Below are 19,910 nucleotides of genomic sequence, written 5' to 3'. Positions count from 1 at the left end.
TAAAGAATGATTTATTAATGTATATTGGGATGTTTTGAAATAAAAAGGAGCTTAGGAAGAATATTCATCTTAACAGTGTTAATTCTTCCAGCTAGTGTGAGATGAAGGGTTGACCATCTATGCAAGTCTTGTTTAATTTTTTCCATGCAGACGACGAAATTTTGTTGATATAGAGCTTTATGTTTACTTGTGATGTTTAACCCTAGGTATTTAAACTGTTCTGCAATGATAAAAGGTAGGGTGTCTAATCTAATATTATATGCTTGAGAATTCACTGGAAAGAGTACACTTTTATTCAGATTAATTCTGAGACCAGAGAGCTTTTGAAATTCTGTGAGTGCTGCTAAGACTGCAGGCACAGAATTTTCTGGGTCCGAAATATACAGTACCATATCATCTGCATATAATGAGATTTTCTGTTCCAGTCCTTCTCTGCTAATCACCTTTATCTGATCAGTATTTCGACAATGTATTGCCAGTGTTTCAATGGCAATCGCAAACAGCAGCAGTGACAAAGGGCATCCTTGTCTTGTGCCACATTCTAGTTTAAAGTAGTCTGAGCAAATGTTATTGATGCAAACTGAAGCTTCTGGGTTAGTATACAGTAATTTAATCCATGCACAAATGTTCGGGCCAAACCCAAACTTCTCCAATATAGTAAAAAGGTATTTCCATTCAATCATGTCGAATGCTTTTTCTGCATTGCATAGCCATCTTTGACTCTGAACTGGAATAAACAAGTTAATAAATGGATAGATAGGTTAAAATTGAATGAACAAACTATCTTATAGCTAGTCTGAGTGTAAAAATTACAGTTAAATTTCATTAATAAATAAGTTTTCTTTTTTTATCATGTCTATTATGTGATATGAAATCTCTTGGAAGTCCATTGATGGAAGTGAGATGCTGCTTTCAACAGACATACTTTAAAAAAAATATTATTGTCAGTATAATAACAACCCAGTTGTCCTTCATTTACTCAGAATATTGAACTAAATTAATACAATTAAAAAAAAAATAAAAAAGAATATGAACTAATGTAGAAAGCACTTCAAGATAGAGAAGCTTTTATCTTTGCCTTAAACTTACACAGCTTTTAATATTTGGAAAAACGTATGGAATTAAATCATTTAGAGATTCGTATATAGACAATGTCTTTGCATCCTACGAATAATTTAGCTTCCCATGGACACAATTTTCCATAATTTCCAAATGAGAAACTTTGCTAAATGAAATCTGCCCAATTTTACACACCTCCCACCTACTTCTGTCCCAGAAGAACTATCTGATCAGTCTTGAAGACGAAGACAGCATAATATATCAAAACATTTTAAAGTCCATTCCTTTCAAAGATTTCAGAGTACAGTGGGAAAAGGATCTGTCTTTCAGAAAAGGGGTGGAAGGCAGCCATGCACAGAATTCACTCTAGCTCCTTATGTGTAAAGCATATAATTATTCAACTTAAAATCTTTCATTGAGCACATCTATCCCATTTAAAATTATTCAAAATATTTCCATGGCAAGATCCAACCTTTGAACATTCCAATCAAGCTCTAGACTCACTGGGCGACATGTTTTGGGTATGAACCAATTTGATATCATTCTGGGGCAAAATCTTTAAATGCCTATCAGACAACCTTGGTGTCACAATCCCTCCTAATCTATTAACAGCTGTGTTTGGTGTAATCCCAGATGGGCATAAAGTAGAGAAGGACAAACAGAATGTAATTACCTTTACTTAAACATAGAATTGTCTTTACTTCACTACTAGCACGTAAACTTATCTAGGTCAGCTGGAAGAATCCTAGCCCACCTCTTTTAAGTCAATTTGAAATTGGAAAAATATCAAATTCTCACTTAGAGGATCTAATCAATAACATTTTAAAATAAGCATTTACATTGGGGAAAAAGATTCTCTTTCTTCTTTTTTACTCTTAAAGTCTTACACTGGCTGTTGACGTTTCTCTCTTTCTCTTGGGTGGGGATTGAATTTAATTTAATTTTGCAAAATTTTACTTTTTTGTATGGAATGTTACTTGCTTTTAATGAATTTAATTAAAAAAAACAGAGACATAGTTTTGTTTTACATGTGTAAGTTTTCTGATCTGGTTAGCACTTTTCTTGCAAGGTGTCTGGAAGATGGTGATAGAATTTAGTGATATATTAGAGAAAAGAGCTTGTGTCTGTCTTGAACCATAGGTTTTATGGAAACCCATTTTTTTTTCTGTTCATACTATTTAAATTGTAATTTATGTGTTGCCTTACTTATGGCATATTGTGATTTTTGCACATATAAGGTAATCGTTGACCATATTTGTTATTAGTTTTACTATTAGATAGTATTTAGTCTGACTTGTTTTATCTTTGCACAAAATAATCTCTTATAAATTATTCATCCCATTTGCACATTTCTTCTAAAATTCGTGTTATAGTAAGACATGGAATTTCATTTTGAAACTGGCTAGCACCCTGTTCAGGACTGTTTCCTGGCTTGCACCCAGTGCTGTTGGAAATGACTTTGGTCCTCTGTGGCATACAATTGAACTAAGTAGGTGTGAAATTGTATGAAACAGTCAAAATAAGCACCTGTTTGTAAAATCAAAAATATTATACACCTAATGTAGGCCTGAAAAGCAAAGGATACCTATGTGTGCAGTGCAAAGCGTTTAGAATTCAGGACTAAGCAGGTTATCTTATACTAATCATTTTCACAGTGGTGTGAAAAACTATTTGCCCCCTTCCTGATTTCTTATTCTTTTGCATGTTTGTCACACAAAATGTTTCTGATCATCAAACACATTTAACCATTAGTCAAATATAACACAAGTAAACACAAAATGCAGTTTTTAAATGATGGTTTTTATTATTTAGGGAGAAAAAAAAATCCAAACATACATGGCCCTGTGTGAAAAAGTAATTGCCCCCTGAACCTAATAACTGGTTGGGCCACCCTTAGCAGCAATAACTGCAATCAAGCTTTTGCGATAACTTGCAATGAGTCTTTTACAGTGCTCTGGAGGAATTTTGGCCCACTCATCTTGGCAGAATTGTTGTAATTCAGCTTTATTTGAGGGTTTTCTAGCATGAATCGCCTTTTTAAGGTCATGCCATAGCATCTCAATTAGATTCAGGTCAGGACTTTGACTAGGCCACTCCAAAGTCTTCATTTTGTTTTTCTTCAGCCATTCAGAGGTGGATTTGCTGGTGTGTTTTGGGTCATTGTTCTGTTGCAGCACCCAAGATCGCTTCAGCTTGAGTTGACAAACAGATGGCCGGACATTCTCCTTCAGGATTTTTTGGTAGACAGTAGAATTCATGGTTCCATCTATCACAGCAAGCCTTCCAGGTCCTGAAGCAGCAAAACAACCCCAGACCATCACACTACCACCACCATATTTTACTGTTGGTATGATGTTCTTTTTCTGAAATGCTGTGTTCCTTTTACGCCAGATGTAACGGGACATTTGCCTTCCAAAAAGTTCAACTTTTGTCTCATCAGTCCACAAGGTATTTTCCCAAACGTCTTGGCAATCATTGAGACGTTTCTTAGCAAAATTGAGACAAGCCCTAATGTTCTTTTGCTTAACAGTGGTTTTGCGTCTTGGAAATCTGCCATGCAGGCCGTTTTTGCCCAGTCTCTTTCTTATGGTGGAGTCGTGAGCACTGACCTTAATTGAGGCAAGTGAGGCCCGCAGTTCTTTAGGCATTGTCCTAGGGTCTTTTGTGACCTCTCGGATGAGTCGTCTCTGCGCTCTTGGGGTAATTTTGGTCGGCCGGCCTCTTCTGGGAAGGTTGACCATTGTTCCATGTTTTTGCCATTTGTAGCTGGAGTCACTGAAGTCCCAAAGCTTGAAATGACTTTATAACCTTTACCAGACTGATAGATCTCAATTACTTCTGTTCTCATTTGTTCCTGAGTTTCTTTGGATCTTGGCATGATGTCTAGCTTTTGAGGTGCTTTTGGTCTACTTCTCTGTGTCAGGCAGCTCCTATTTAAGTGATTTGTTAATTGAAACAGGTGTGGCAGTAATCAGGCCTGGGGGTGGCTACGGAAATTGAACTCAGGTGTGATATACCACAGTTAGGTTATTTTTTACAAGGGGCAATTACTTTTCAAACAGGGCCATGTAGGTTTGGATTTTTTCTCCCTAAATAATAAAAACCATCATTTAAAAACTGCATTTTGTGTTTACTTGTGTTATATTTGACTAATGATTAAATGTGTTTAATGATCAGAAACATTTTGTGTGACAAACATGCAAAAGAATAAGAAATCAGGAAGGGGGCAAATAGTTTTTCACACCACTGTATATCTGTCATTTATTCAGAACATTGTTGTTTTGGTAGGTAAAAAGACCTGACGTAATTGATATCAGTGTAGGTATTGTCTCCCTGTGATTGTCAGCAGGAATATTTAGGTATGCTGTAAGCTATGCACTGATGGACTTTTCTGTGCTAGTTTGAAAGTATTTCATGTTCACTTTTGCATCTTTTTTGATTTATACAATAATCCCGAATCTTGTTTTATCTATTTTGATAATGCCTGATATGTTTGTTTAATAAAAATGGTAGTGCGTATCTACAAGAAGTAAAAAATGAAGTAAAAAATGTACTGTATATGACAGTAATCCTAGTAGTGGGGCTTAATAGTTCCAGTTAACAACTACTTGTAGTAATAATCTATTTTGAAAGAGAAAGCATGCATTAAGATGGTTTGAGTCCAGCATAGGCTGGCTGAAATCAAACAAAATGCTTTTAGTAAAGTGTCTTATAAAACTGAAAGGAAGAAGTGTATAACAGCAGTTGTTTAAAGAGAGTGCTTTGCACTGTAGTGTATGTTTTTGATTCTTTTTGTACATGATGGATCATCTTTCCTTTTGGTTTATATCAGAAGTAACCTGGGAAGACCAACAGAGAAATGTGAATGGCACAGTGTCTGATGGCAAGATGAAACAGAAACGCCATTCTGAGACAGGTTTGTTAGGGTGTGGAAAGCTGTGCAAAACAAAGCATGAGCTTGGGCCATGTCAAGCCCAGAACTCATGCTTTAATGCAGTAGTGTTTAGTGCAGTTTCTTTCTTTCTTTCTTTCTTTCTTTCTTTCTTTCTTTCTTTCTTTCTTTCTTTCTTTCTTTCAATGGTGAGAGTAGTGTGTGTAGTGTGTAATGTGCTTGCTCACCTCTTCCAGGCTAATGGCACTGTGGGCTTCATTAAATTAAACACTTAATATGTACCCTCTTTATAATTTAGACTTCAACCTGTGTAAATATCATTATGTACAGAATGACTGATCTTAGTTTATGTTGGCTCAAACAAGTGCAACTTTGTAATTATAATTGTAATATTAAGAGTAAAATATTTAATTATTGCTTTTGAACTTTATACATTATGAAAAGTCTTCCATGAATTATCACACAACACATTTTAGTTTTCTAGTAGCTTTGTTAGTATTACAAAACTGACAAAGGCCATTGTTTTCCCATGTTTCTTATTTACCCAAAGCAACATTAGACCTGGAAATAGTTAATTGGAGAAAGATGACAGTTGCAACTGCCCCTTTGTATTTATGCATATGGTCTTTATACTGTATTTGTGTGTAGCTTTACTTGTGTTCATAGTATTGTAATTAGAATCCAATAATACAGTTGTGCTTGAAAGTTTGTGAACCCTTTAGAATTTTCTATATTTCTGCATAAATATGACCTAAAACATCATCAGATTTTCACTCAAGTCCTAAAAGTAGATAAAGAGAAACCAGTTAAACAAATGAGACAAAAATATTATACTTGGTCATTTATTTATTAAGGAAAGTGATCGAAAATTACATATTTGTGAGTGGCTAAAGTATATGAACCTCTAGGATTAGCAGTTAGTTTGAAGGTGAAATTAGAGTCAGGTGTTTTCAATCAATGGGATGACAATCAGGTGTGAGTGGGCACCCTTTATTATTTAGAGAACAGGGATCTATCAAAGTCTGCTCTTCACAACACATGTTTGTGGAAGTGTATCATGGCACGAACAAAGGAGATTTCTGAGGACCTCAGAAAAACTGTTGTTGATGCTCATCAGGCTGGAAATGGTTACAAAACCATCTCTAAAGAGTTTGGACTCCACCAATTCACAGTCAAAAAGATTGTGTACAAATGGAGGAAATTCATGACCATTATTACCTGGAGTGGTCGACCAACAAAGATCACTCCAAAAGCAAGGCGTGTAATAGTCAGTGAGGTCACAAAGGACCCCAGGGTAACTTCTAAGCAACTGAAGGCCTCTCTCACATTGGCTAATGTTCATGAGTCTACCATCAGGAGAACACTGAACAACAATGGTATGCATGGCAGGGTTGCAAGGAGAAAGCCACTGTTCTCCAAAAAAAAACATTGCTGCTCGTCTGCAGTTTGCTAAAGATCACGTGGACAAACCAGAAGGGTATTGGAAGAATGTTTTTTGGACGGACGAGACCAAAATAGAACTTTTTGGTTTAAATGAAAAGTGTTATGTTTGGAGAAAGGAAAACACTGCATTCCAGCATAAGAACCTTATCCCATCTGTGAAATATGGTGGTGATAGTATCATGGTTTGGGCCTGTTTTGCTGCATCTGGGCCGGGACAGCTTGCCTTTATTAATGGAACAATGAATTCTGAATTATATCAGAGAATTCTAAAAGAAAATGTCAGGACATCTGTCCATGAACTGAATCTCAAGAGAAGGTGGGTCATGCAGCAAGACAACGACCCTAAGCACACAAGTCATTCTACCAAAGAATGGTTAAAGAAGAATAAAGTTTTGGAATGGCCAAGTCAAAGTCCTGACCTTAATCCAATTGAAATGTTGTGGAAAAACCTGAAGCAAGCAGGTAATGTGAGGAAACCCACCAACATCCCAGAGTTGAAGCTGTTCTGTATGGAGGAATGGGCTAAAATTCCTCCAAGCCGGTGTGCAGGAATAATCAAAAGTTACTGGAAACTAGTTGCAGTTATTGCTGCAAACTGGGTCACACCAGATATTGAAACCAAAGGTTCACATACTTTTGCCACTCACATATATGTAAAATTCAATCATTTTCCTTAATAAATTAATGACCAAGTATAATATTTTTGTCTCATTTGTTTAACTGGTTTCTCTTTATCTACTTTTAGGATTTGAGTGAAAATCTGATAATGATTTGGGTCATTTTTATACAGAAATATAGAAAATTCTAAAGGGTTTACAAACTTTCAAGCACAACTGTATACTGTATATTTTAAGTGCCAATTAGTTGTAGTTTACCTGTATAGCCTGAAATCAAGATATGTTTGTAAGTATAGTAGGTGGCAACCAGTTCCTTTTTATGCTTTTAACAGGTCTTTTAAGAAATATTATGGCAGTAAGAAGATGCCAAAGTGAATTTCAGCTGAAACAAAACATATACTCATTAATATATTCTTTTGCAATAAGCATTTCCCATAGCCATACAACTTGCATACCATAAATATGTATAACTGTTTATCATCTAAGTATATATTGCAACATTTGGAGTAAAAAGTAACACCATGTGTATTTTATTTATGTTTTATTATGCATTAGAGTCCTAAAGTGTACTGTATGTATGATTTATACAATAATGTTTCTCTGAGTAATACATACATTATATTGTGCTCCTTCCAGAAATTAAATAAAGGTTATACAGCAATTGAATGGGGCAATTTAAATATATTTTGACAAAACTAAATATTTATATTCCCTGTGTAATTTCAAGATAAAAATAACAAAAAAGCTATGTACTCACAATTTTCAAAATCAGTATTACTGATATTATACCAAAACTGGTTTAAGCTTAAGTTTAAGCTTAGCTCGCCTTAGAACAAAATTTATCATAAAATTCATGACTGACACTTTTCTGTTACTCTTAATATATTCACAGGTTTCAAGTTCAAGCTTAACTATTTCCTCTGAATGTTATTTTGAAAAATAGTTTCAAATATCTTATGTGTGCTTTTCAGAAAAGTAATTATCCTGAAAGGCATTACTCCAGAACAAAAGAAAGCGCTTATATGCTGTTTAGTGATAAAAATTAAAATTTATGGAAACAAAAACAATTAAAATAAAAGGTAGTTAAAGTATAAAAAAACTGCTACATACAGTATATACTGTAAGTAAGGCCGCATAAAAGTAATGCAGAAAGGTGTTTAAAGAAATATTCATTGCAAATTGACTGCAGCACTTAATGGATCATTGCAGAAGTGTCTTTTTAATAATAAATACTCAATAAAAGTGCACGTAGCATGAATGGTAATGTTTCTTTGGTAATGCATAATGAGAAATGCAGGCTTTTTCTGTCCATTTTAAAGAGCATTTTACTTAAGAACTTAGTTTCTTTTATTTACTACATTATAAACCAACATGGAGTTAATTTATTTGTATTTTATTACTGATGAGCATATCTTATATTTTTCATAGTATTATTTCTGAATTTTAAAAGAGCCTATTTAATAAAAAAAATTACATTGTTTAATAATCTGTGATAATTTTACTGAAATTTTACTACATTTAGTTTACTACAGATGGAAGGGCACCGTGCTTTCTATGCTGTATCATCACACCGATGTTATTTATGTATTGGGGGGTAGGTTGACAGCAGCAGTGATTGCAGTGCTAAAATTGTATGCACTCGTTAATTGGGTTTGAAGATGTTTATCATTTCAGGAAGCTATTAATTTTCTTTTAGGAACTTGGCAATGACTACTCTATAGGTTATTTCCTATCTTGTATTCTTTAAAATAATCATACTTTTGCAGTTTCTAATTCTGTTTCTTCACATAGCAGGGCACTTCTGTTGACTATCTGTTCAAAAGTGGCAGTGGTGAAACTGGATTAGAAAGAGCTGATGAAGTTCTCAGTTTTTTAATACTACTCAGTAGATGCTTCAGTTAATAAAAGAAAAGTAATCTGTTTCAGACAATGATGCTAAGTGTGGAGTACACAAAGAGAGACAGTACATTCATTCAGTAGGAAGAGATGAGGTAGGGTACAATATATCAGTACTGTACATTATACATAATATAAAAACAAGAGGATTTCCCTACTGGACTAAGAGGTAGTATAAGGCCAAAAGGAAGGCAGCTGTGGAAGTAGCTAAAACTAAGGTTCGTGTGTGGGTGAAGTTTTATGAAGCCATGGAGAACTACTTTTGGACAGCACTCAAAAATCAAACAATTTGATGACTCTGGAGTAACCCATTCATCAATTAGGGTGCTGTCTGTAAGTGTGGGGATATATTTGCTTTCCAAGGGAAGTTGAGGAGTGTGATCCTTTAGTAACTGAAGTACACACTGCTTTCAGCCTTTGAAAAAAAAAAAGTAGGGACCAGCATTTCTGTTAGTGTTCAGGCACGACCATACCTTCTATGAAAAAGTAATGGACATGTTAATCAAAACATCCCCATAATGTCCAATGATTTGTGGATTTCCAGAGGATCTTATGCTCTTGTTTTCTTTCTTCTAAAGTGTGATGTATTCACTACAATGACCTCAGACACAGAAGTTATCCCAAAGCCGCAACCAATCCATCACATACTGCCTCCAAGGATGGAATCCCACCAGATTTAAGAGTTCTTCAAAATGTTCCTTCTATTTCTGAACCTAATGCCCAGTTGAGGTCAAAATTTCACCTAGGACGAAGCCCCGCTTACCTGTTCTATGCCTATGAATTATTGACAATTATTTTACTATTATTAGTGAATAATAATAATTTGACTAAAATGATAAATATTAGCTTTTAAATCAAATAAAGGCTGCTGTGTACATATTTAAAATTGAAGTTCTACATAGACCGAACTCTTTAGAATTGTGTCCTTAAAATTTTGTGAATTTACATATTTAGACTATAGGGGCTGAAAGTTTTTAGTTGACAAAACATATAGCAGGAACAATATATGCGTTGTTTGGAATCCACACAAAGAAAATGATAAGAATGAATTGCTTCTTCATATCCAACCTAAAAACTGCCTCTACTAACATCGCAATAACAACTTATACTTAGGTTAATGGTTCCCTAAACTTGACTTTTTTAAATTTGCAGATGAATCCTGAAACATTTACATGATTTAGTAAGAACATATCAGTAATAGGCTTGCTTTTTTCACTTTTCAAGATGTTTCTTTTCCCATTCAGTGGCTGTGTGGACCTCCCTATATGAAACTACAGTTCCTAAATATAATTTACCTTTTCAGATCTCCTATTCTCCAGATCTCCTAAAACAGCCACCGGTCATATTTTTCCCTAAGACATCTAGTTTGTTTTTTCTTTCTTTCTTTCTTTCTTTCTTTCTTTCTTTCTTTCTTTCTTTCTTTCTTCTAACATGGTGTTGTTCTCCTCTAACTTGGTTTAGCCCATTTTCTCCTTCAGTTCTCACCTCCTGAAAGCATCTACTCACATCCATCTCCTTTGTCTATGTCTGTCCATTTTATGGCGTGATCACAGAAGAAATGGATTCCCCCAGGCGTGGAAACTCAGGTCTGTTACTTCTATTTTTTTATACTTTCTGTTCATACTTTTAGCACAAAGTTAACCAATTTTAATTTGCTGTTTACGGGATCATCACTGATCGATTTATTTTTTCATATGCATTTTTCATTTGAATCTAGTTAATACAAAAATATTGGCCCCATTGGGAGGACTGATCAATGTACATAATTACTAATTTGTCTGCAACTTTGTAGTTTATGTTATTGTGCTAAATATTATATTTAAATGTTAATTTATGAGGGAGAAGTTGGGAGCATGTGCTAATAGTCCGTTGCCACACCTACCACATGATGAACCACCTGGATTTTGACCCAAGTGCATCAGGTGACACCTCAGCACCACACTGGTACAGTGTGAGGTTTTTATTTTTTTACATTGGCTAAAGTGCCAATCCTGCCACCAACCCAAAAGTTTTCCCTGTTGTTGGAGGACCTGCTTGCAGGGCTGGATGTAGATTAATGTCATACCCAGGACGAAGCAATTGCAGGTTATAATATTAAATAAATATTTAACACAGGCAAATAAGTAATTGTGGAATTTGTACTGAAGAAAACTTTGTTAAATAGTTTATACATGACAGATTAGACACTGTAGTCGCCGATGCATAATGCAAAGTCGGGCACGGGTAAAACGTGTGTCAAAGAAATCTCAAAGTCCAAAAGTTCATTTTAAAATATTAAGTGAAAGTTAAAAGCAAATAATCCACACAAGAATAAAAGGAAAAATAGTTACACATGTAGAATAAAGGCAAGAAAAAGGAAAAATGTATCTTCTATAAACTTAGCTTTTCTTGAGAAACTTTAGTTATTTCTATACTTAAACATTCTTTACTTCTTTCTATACTTAAAGGTTTTTAATTTCTTCTTCTGTATGCCTTAAGCATACGGTTCAACACTTAAATAAAAGTGCTGTTTTACAAGTTACTTCACACTCAAAAGGCCCGTAGGCCGGTTGGCACATAGACATGTGCCCAGGCATGGTCACGTGCGCAAGCACAATCCTGAGCAGGAACACGGTTAAAAACCATATGCCTCTATACCTTACACAAGGCAAGGCTAGACACTAACTGAACTTTAATGTTTACTAAAAGCTGTATAAATGGCAAGAATATACCAATACAATTCTATTCACGAGGGGTTATAAGCACCTCCCATAGATTATTCATTATCATCTAGTAAAATATTCGTGAATCTTATACAACTAGGAAAATGGCTCTTACAGACACAATAACAACAAAAAGGCATTTGATCATCAAAACTGAAAATAACTACTGTATGAAATCTGTTTATTTTTCCTCAAATTATCTGAGACTCTATATTCATAACTATATTCATTTACATAACTCCAGGTATGGTTGTCCACTATCCCTCTTCCATTTGCAATATTACTAGAGCCTACTATTGCAATACGTTCCTGCCTATATGTATCAATTAATGTTTTTACCAAATTTCTTCATACATTGAGTGAATGGTATTTTCTTATTATTCTGTAATATCCCTTCAAATCTGTCTTACTTACTTAACCTATTTTGCTTTTGAATCAGTGTCTGGTTACAGAAATCTTCTGATACAAAACATCCCCTTTTTCTCTAAGTTATCAATGTTTTATTTTGACAACTCCCACAATTATTACATACATCAATTGATTAAAATGCCATGGACCTGTAATCTTCATTTGTTAGTCTAAACTATAGTATATTCAAATCTTTAGTGAAACAAGGGAATCTGTTTAGTGTGATTTAGTATTGACATTTCAATCCCATCTTTCAACAATTAAAATAAATGTTGTTCCCCATTATAATATTGTTAATATTTTAATATTCAAAGTCAAAGTGAACTTTATTGTCATCTCAACCATATACAAGTATACAGATAGACAAAATTCTGAAGCTCAGGGTCCACAGTGTAACAACATGAAGTGCAAATAATAAATTAAAAATAGAATCAAAATTTAATTTTAAAATTAAAACACAAACAAGACAAGACATTGTGCATGACAAGACAAAGACGTAGCAGCAATATTGATGTGTAGTTAGCAATATGAACATTGATGCAATGTATGGTATTTGCAATCTAGATACATAAATATAGTCAATAGATAAGTAATATAATTAATAAATAATAGATATAGATAATAAAGAAATTATCAGTGTATTTCCTTAAGGTCTTACCTTTAAACATTTTACATGTATTAATTTCTGCAATGTGAGACACTAGCAAACTCTTTCATTATTAACCTCAGAGAATGTAGTGAAGCCTTGCATCCAGATTTACTGTTCTGTCATTGAGTGTTTATTATTCTCCTTGGCCATAGGTGGCTGTACCCTTCTACCTCTCCATCATGGTTCTGTCTGGAAAAGCTGTTTTGAATGTTACCTCAAAATCAGCACATCATTATTTTGGCCTCATACCAGCTTACATAAGTGTGAACTGGTGGAAAAGTTGTTGTGCTGCATACCAAGCTGCCACAGCCATTTTCCAATTTTGAGGAAGCAATTGCTTAGAATTGGAGAGAGCCATGCTGATTCCCATTTTGGTTGCAGCATAGTATTGGTATCTTGAGTGACATTTTCAATAAACCTGCTATTAATTTTTTTCACAATAATAGTGTTGAATACTACAAGTTTTTTTTCGGTTTTACTCTCTACTTTGCTTTCTAAATGTTCCAGCATATCACTTAAATCCCATCCCCTCTGTCTGTATTCTGTCTTACATACTCTCTGTGGTAGATATTACAGCAAAAACTGAAACATCCAAGGACAATGAAAAAGTTTTGGGGAACCAACAAGCCTCCGTTTAATCAAGGAGGAGGAAAAATAGCAAATTTAAATAGCACTTGTGGGTGCTTAAACAAGAAAATAAAGTTTTGCTTCTGAGAAATCTGCTCTGTCACATGGATATGTATCAAATAACTGCCTCTTTCTAATGCTGTTTGGTATCAAAGTGTTGATTCAACAAATGGGTGCTGGTTGGCTACATAGAACTGGATGTGCCATTACTTGTCCTCCAGAATTTGTCCACCATCCTTTAGAACTGCAAATGGAAAAGAAGTTTGCATTATCTAGAGCACCTCCTCTCATTCCTGGGTGGTATTGCTAACCCATCCAGAGCCCTGAACATGTTTCCTGCTTGAAATAGCTACATTCCTGCTAGGACAAGTAGATTTAACCAAGAGATCATAAACTCAGAAGAGAGCATAAACATTGGTATAGAGAAGACCCTTCAAATGTACAACCTTGAACTTGCCAGGCTGCAAATTCAAACACTTCCTCATACTTCTTAGATTGTTCACATTGTGAGACTCTAGCCATTGCCAGGAAGCATGATCAGTAACCAAGGAGAATTCCCTCTATAGGAGGTAATATCTCAACTGAGTAATAGCCCATGTGGAATATTCAGACCCGGACACAAACAGGCAGACACAGAATGTCCCAAAATACACACGTTTTATTTTTTTCTGCACCTGCACAACACAACAACAGTGCATCAATCACTAATAACAGTCCATTAGACTTCCTTCTTCTTCTGTCTGCCGCCTCCAACTCTTCACTCGCAAGCTCCGCTCTCTTCCACCCGACTCCCGGCTTCCCAAGTGGCACCCAGAAGCACTCCAGGCATACCTGGACTCTTCCTCCGACAGCACTTCCTAGTATTGTGGAAGTGCTGCCTTCCAGGGCTCCATAATTGTCCGGGCGCCCCCTGGCGGTGAGCACGGGTCCCAACAGGGATGAGCTTCCAAGCTCTGCTCCCGTGGTCCCCACACACAAGAGGTCCACTGCCCTCTTGTGGCCCAGGGAAGGTATTGCTCCTCTCCCGATCCTTCCAGGCGTCCCGGTTGTGCAGGATCCCCAGCCGTCCGCCACACCCACTTTATGGTCAGTGCCTCACACTCCAGTGCCACATACTTTTTCTTCTGGTCCAACAGTTTCTAATTAGGTACATCACAGTGTGTTCAATGACAGTGTGGCTTAGTACTGCTCCCAGGCCCATGTCATTCACATTGGTCTGGTGATAGATAGGTTGATAAAAGTTAGGTGCAATAAGGTGTTAAGGTCTACAAATTCTGCTTCAGCTACTAGACTCCATACAAACTATGTAGTTCAAAGTGCTTTACAAGATTAAATAAAAAGCAAGTTAATATAAAACATAATCAAACAAGATTAGGCAATAATATTGTACAGTGTGTAACAAAGATAAAGGTTAGGCTGGAGGACAGAAAAAACAAAACAAAGAAAAAAAAACACTCCAGTTAGGCTGGAAAAAAATCTGTATGGGTTCCAAGGCCAAAAGACCACCCAGCCCACACTGGGCATTCTACCTAAAATACGTTCTAAATCAGTCCTTATGGTTTTCAGGCTTCATATGGAAAAATTTGATGATGATGGTCTTATGGACATCTAGGACACCCTATTCAATCCATAAATGCTGGAGGCAGCATCATACCTTGATCAGGTGTTTGTGTATCAGATCGCACCACAGAAGAACTGGAAAAGACAGCAGAGAATAGTACAGATTAGTATGTAATTGCAGAACCCAGAGGAAAATGATAATTCAATGTAGATATTGACTAATAGAGACACTACTAAAATGTAGCTATGAAAAATCCATTTTAAAATAATCATTTTTTAGCAGTTTTTTTTAATTGTTCTACAGTATTAGCCTGGTAAATTTATATTTGTAAAATATCCCAAATTTTAGGTGCATAACAGATAAAGGCCACCTCACAACTTCTTTTCATGTTGGCTGTTGGAATTATAAGCAGCCCTTCATTTGAAGATCTGAGGTGTTACAACTTGGAGTGTAATGGGACAAACATTCCAAAAAATAGGACAGGGTGAGATTATTTAAGCCTTTGTAAACCATTAATAGTTTTCAGATTCAATTCTAAATGACATGGGTAACCAGTGTAACAATGCTAAAACTGGTGAAATGTGCTTAGATTTTCTTTTCCTATTTAAGATTTTTGCTGCTACATTCTGCACTAACTGTAACTGATTGCTGTATTTCTTAGGTAGTCCTGTAAGGGGTGCATTACAGTAATCTAATCAACTGAAAACAAAAGCATGAACTAATTTTTCAGCATCTTTAAAAGTTATGAGGGTTAACTTTAGCTATATTCCTTAAGTGAAGCAGATACAGAATCCCAAGGTGAAGTCAAAAACAGAGAATACGTTCAAAATCTAGGATATTGCACCAAACACAGTAAAACACAAGTACACACTTCACTCCCTACTGCATTCAGATTGAACTGCCTGGAACTATGGAGGTCCCTCCAATTTATAAGTGGAGGGCAGTCGTGGCATTGATTGGCCACCTCCTGGGGAATCACCCCTAAAACACATGGTACATATGCAAGGCATTTTATAGTAACAGACAAAAACAAAGAATAATGCACATAATAAATAAAAGAAACATTAACATAAGTAAATGGCACAAAAATTGACAAAACAGAAAAGAAACATAACTATAAATCCCAGCCAGGGAAGAAATGCTGACTGAAACATGACAGAATCAGCACCGTTACTTATTCTCCAGGTTGAAACGCTCATAAAGCTGGGAGTGCTATTATGCATTATACTATTATACAGCCTGGATTGCCCTCTTTGCACATGCTCTATGTGTTATGTCATGAGAAGTCAGTTTTTGTAAGCCATTCGCACAACTACAGTAATCCCTCCTCGATCGCGGGGGTGTCATTCCAGAACCCCCCGCAATAGGTGAAAATCCGCAAAGTAGAAACCAAATGTTTGTATGGTTATTTTTATATATTTTAGGCCCTTATAAACTCTCCCACACTGTTTATAAATATTCTCCACACAGTTATACAGTAAACCCTCATTTATTGCGGTTAATCCGCTCCAGACAGATAAATGAATTTCCACAAAGTTGGATTCTTTACTTATAAATCTAATATTTTCACAGTTAGAGCATAGAAAACCTGTTTACGACCTTCTAAATACGTTTTTTTAACATTATTAGAGCCCTCTAGACATGAAATAACACCCTTTAGTCAAAAGTTTAAATTGTGCTCCATGACAAGACAGAGATGACAGTTTTTCTCACAATTAAAAGAATGCAAACATACCTGCGGAGTGCGTGCGTCAGGAGCAGAGAATGTCAGAGAGAGAGAGAAAAGTAAACAAGCAAAAATCAATAGGGCTGTTGGGCTTTTAAGTATGGGAAGCACCATGATAAAGCGGCCGCAATGAAGGGATCATTGTTAAGGTAGTCTTTCAGCATTTTTTACTTGAGTGTCCATATCTTCTAAGCAAACAGCCTCTCTGCAAACAGCCCCTCTGCTCACACCCCCTCCGTCAGGAGCAGAGAATGTCAGAGAACGTGAGAGAGACAGAGAAAAGCAAACAATCAAAAATAAATACGGGCTGTTAGAGCTTTGAAGGAGTTTTATTTAATACGTAATACGTGCTCTGATTGGGTAGCTTCTCAGCCATCCGCCAATAGCGTCCCTTGTATGAAATCAACTGGGCAAACAAACTGAGGAAGCATGTACCATAAATTAAAAGACCCATTGTCCGCAGAAATCTGCGAACCAGCGAAAAATCTGTGATATATATTTAGATATGCTACAATGGAGTGAAGCCACAAAAGGCGAAGTGCGATATAGCGAGGGATCACTGTACATGATCCATCCATCCATTTCCAACCCGCTGAATCCGAACACAGGGTCACGGGGGTCTGCAGGAGCCAATCCCAGCCAACACAGGGCACAAGGCAGGAACCAATCCTGGGCAGGGTGCCAACCCACTGCAGGACACACACAAACACACCCACACACCAAGCACACACTAGGGCCAATTTAAAATCACCAATTCACCTAACCTGCATGTCTTTGGACTGTGGGAGGAAACCGGAGTACCCGGAGGAAACCCACACAGACACGGGGAGAACATGCAAACTCCACGTAGGGAGGACCTGGGAAGCAAACCCAGGTCTCTTAACTGCGAGGCAGCAGCACTACCACTACGCCACCGTGCCGCCCCTGTACATGATTTACTCAATAATATTAAAAGAAGGTAAATTATTGGACTCTCATTTCTCCTTATGACTATTAGGCTGTCTTCAATAAAATCATTCAAAAGAACACCACAAAGCCTGAGACACTTCCCGATATACAATCAAAACTAAATGAATAAACTAATTCCATTCTCCTGTACAACTTTTATTAACATCTCTTTTAGTGTTTGAATGGAACACTACACTAAATCGCCTGTCTCAGGGGGATTATACAGATGCTTTAAGATACTTAATATGTAAAAGACTGGGAGTGTTATTTAAAAGGAGTTCTTTGGTCAGTTAAAACTTCTTTCAGGATTTCCACATGTTCAAGGACCCCTACTGGTTCCTGAGGTATAGCTTTAGAATTAGCTTGTTGCATGGGAATGGCCTTTGGATAACAAGTTGTGTAATCTACGAGCACCAATATATTCTTAGGTCAATGAGAGGAACACCTTAATGGACCCACAATATCCTATCTGCGCCAAAGGTATATCGATAATGGACATAGTGCCATCTAGCGAGTTGGGGAAGCATATAGCTTTGAAACAGAGCCTCGCCCAATCTCTCTATTACATTGGCCTCCTGGCTGGTTAAGGGAATGGAACCAATCACGGCCAGAACACCAGCCCATGTGTGCTTTCCTTTACAATAGGTATTAATGAAGCATGCTCTTTAAGTGGAATTTGGTGTAGCTGACATTCTGGATGTGATGCTCAGAAGCTTCGTACCTCTTCATTTATACCCAGTCAATAGTACTAGGGTGTTCTACCATGTTAGCCATTGTGAATGTAGTGAGAAGTCAAGCAAAATGACACTTTTCATTGGATAACTAAAAAGATTACAATATGCAAGCTTTCAAGGCAACTCATGCCCTTTCATCTTGTCTTAAGAATGGGCCTGAGTTGCCTCGAAAGCTTGCACATTGTAAACTTTTTAGTTAGCCAATTTAATTTAGTCATTTTGGGTGATTTCCCTAGTCAATAAAATGGAATTTTAATCAGTTCTAGGGTTTTGTCAGCAACAAAATTACATGAACCAGATTGCAAATCTTTTGCTTATATGGCAGAGGGATACAGTGTTGGTGGCATAACTCACCCATATGCTCAGTCACATGGAGTCATATCTGAAGACAACCTCTTTCTGTTGCTGAATTGAACTGAAGTGCTGATTCCCAGAAAGGCTTGAACATGTAGAACCAGAAATGCCATCACTTCGTATCTAGACAACATTCCTCTGAACTACAAATGGAAAAAAAGTTTGTGTTTTCTAGAGCACCATCTCTGGTATTGCTTACCTGTCCTGAGCCCTAGAGAATTCTCCTGCTTGCACGTGTTTGACATTATGAGTCTTTTTCTTTGCCTATTTGTGTGCTCAGAACCTACATTCCACCATGTTCCCACTGAAAAGTAACAAGTCTTGCTCCAGGAACCCAATTTCAGTTTGTCTATAGATTATACTTGACCCCTTGTAGACTTCATTATTATTATTATTATTAAATTAAAGTTTTCACCCTTGGAGCAATGGCTGCTAGGCTCCTCTTAGCCTGACTGTGGATGTGTTGCACAAGAATAATCTAAGAAGACTGTTATCCTATCTGTGATTGATTTTTGCCTGATGCTGCCATGCTAAGTCTCAGCACCTTTAACAAATTAAATTCTTAAAACAGGTTCAGGTATCTGGTGGAAAATTAACATAAGGAGTTCCCACTAGAAGAAATTCATTGTGATTTTTGTTTTTTAACATATACAGCAAAGTTTAATTATTATAAAGGTAAACTAGGAATGAATTAAATTAAAGAGGAAGCTAAGAGACCTTGTTCAATTCATTGAACATGAATTTAATCCAAGCACCAGTTATTATGAGGGAAATTTACCAAAACCTGAAGATCATTGCAAAATGGTTTGTCTGCATTGTACGCTTTCTAGGACTGTGAATTTAGACATGAACATTGTCTAAGTGTGTGTTTATCATCGGTAGAACTAATCTGCATTTTGAGTTGTGTTTGATGATGAATTCCTACTTTATAGAACAAAAAACAGTTTGAACAGCAAGGATGGGATCATACCTGGATAATCAGTATTTTAAGCAGAATCAGGTACACTATATGACCAAATGTTTTGGACACCTAACCATCACAGCTACAGTATATGAGCTTGTTGGTCATCACATTCCAAAACCATGGGTATTAATATGAAGTTAGTTCCCTCTTTGTGACTCCTCCAAGAAGGCTTTAAGCACAATTTTAGAGTGTGTCAATAGGAATCTGTGCCCTTTAGCCAAAGAACCTGTGAGGTCAGGTATTGACATTGGACAAGAAGGCATGGCTCAAAGTCAGCATTCCAATTTATCCCGAAGATATTCATTAGGGTTGAGGTTGGATCTCCGTGCA

At 36.4% G+C, this 19,910-nt stretch overlaps 1 protein-coding gene across 49 annotated transcripts in view; it reads left to right on the top strand.

Annotated features, from left to right (window-relative positions):
* rims2a (regulating synaptic membrane exocytosis 2a) overlaps window positions 1-19,910 on the top strand; it is a 1,270,129-nt gene that overhangs the window by 979,544 nt on the left and 270,675 nt on the right. For 36 of the 49 annotated variants that reach the window (XM_039736790.1, XM_039736792.1, XM_039736794.1 and 33 more), the window contains one exon: window positions 10,461-10,493. The exons of the other annotated variants lie outside the window; for them this stretch is intronic. In XM_039736790.1, the coding sequence (XP_039592724.1) occupies window positions 10,461-10,493 (33 nt within the window). The remainder of the gene's footprint in view (window positions 1-10,460; window positions 10,494-19,910) is intronic. 49 annotated transcript variants of the gene reach the window in all.

Source organism: Polypterus senegalus, chromosome 15 (genome assembly GCF_016835505.1).
Source record: "Polypterus senegalus isolate Bchr_013 chromosome 15, ASM1683550v1, whole genome shotgun sequence".
Taxonomy (NCBI): Eukaryota; Metazoa; Chordata; class Cladistia; order Polypteriformes; family Polypteridae; genus Polypterus; species Polypterus senegalus.
Note: the sequence above shows the minus strand (reverse complement) of the source record. Positions and strands in the feature narration are given on the sequence as shown.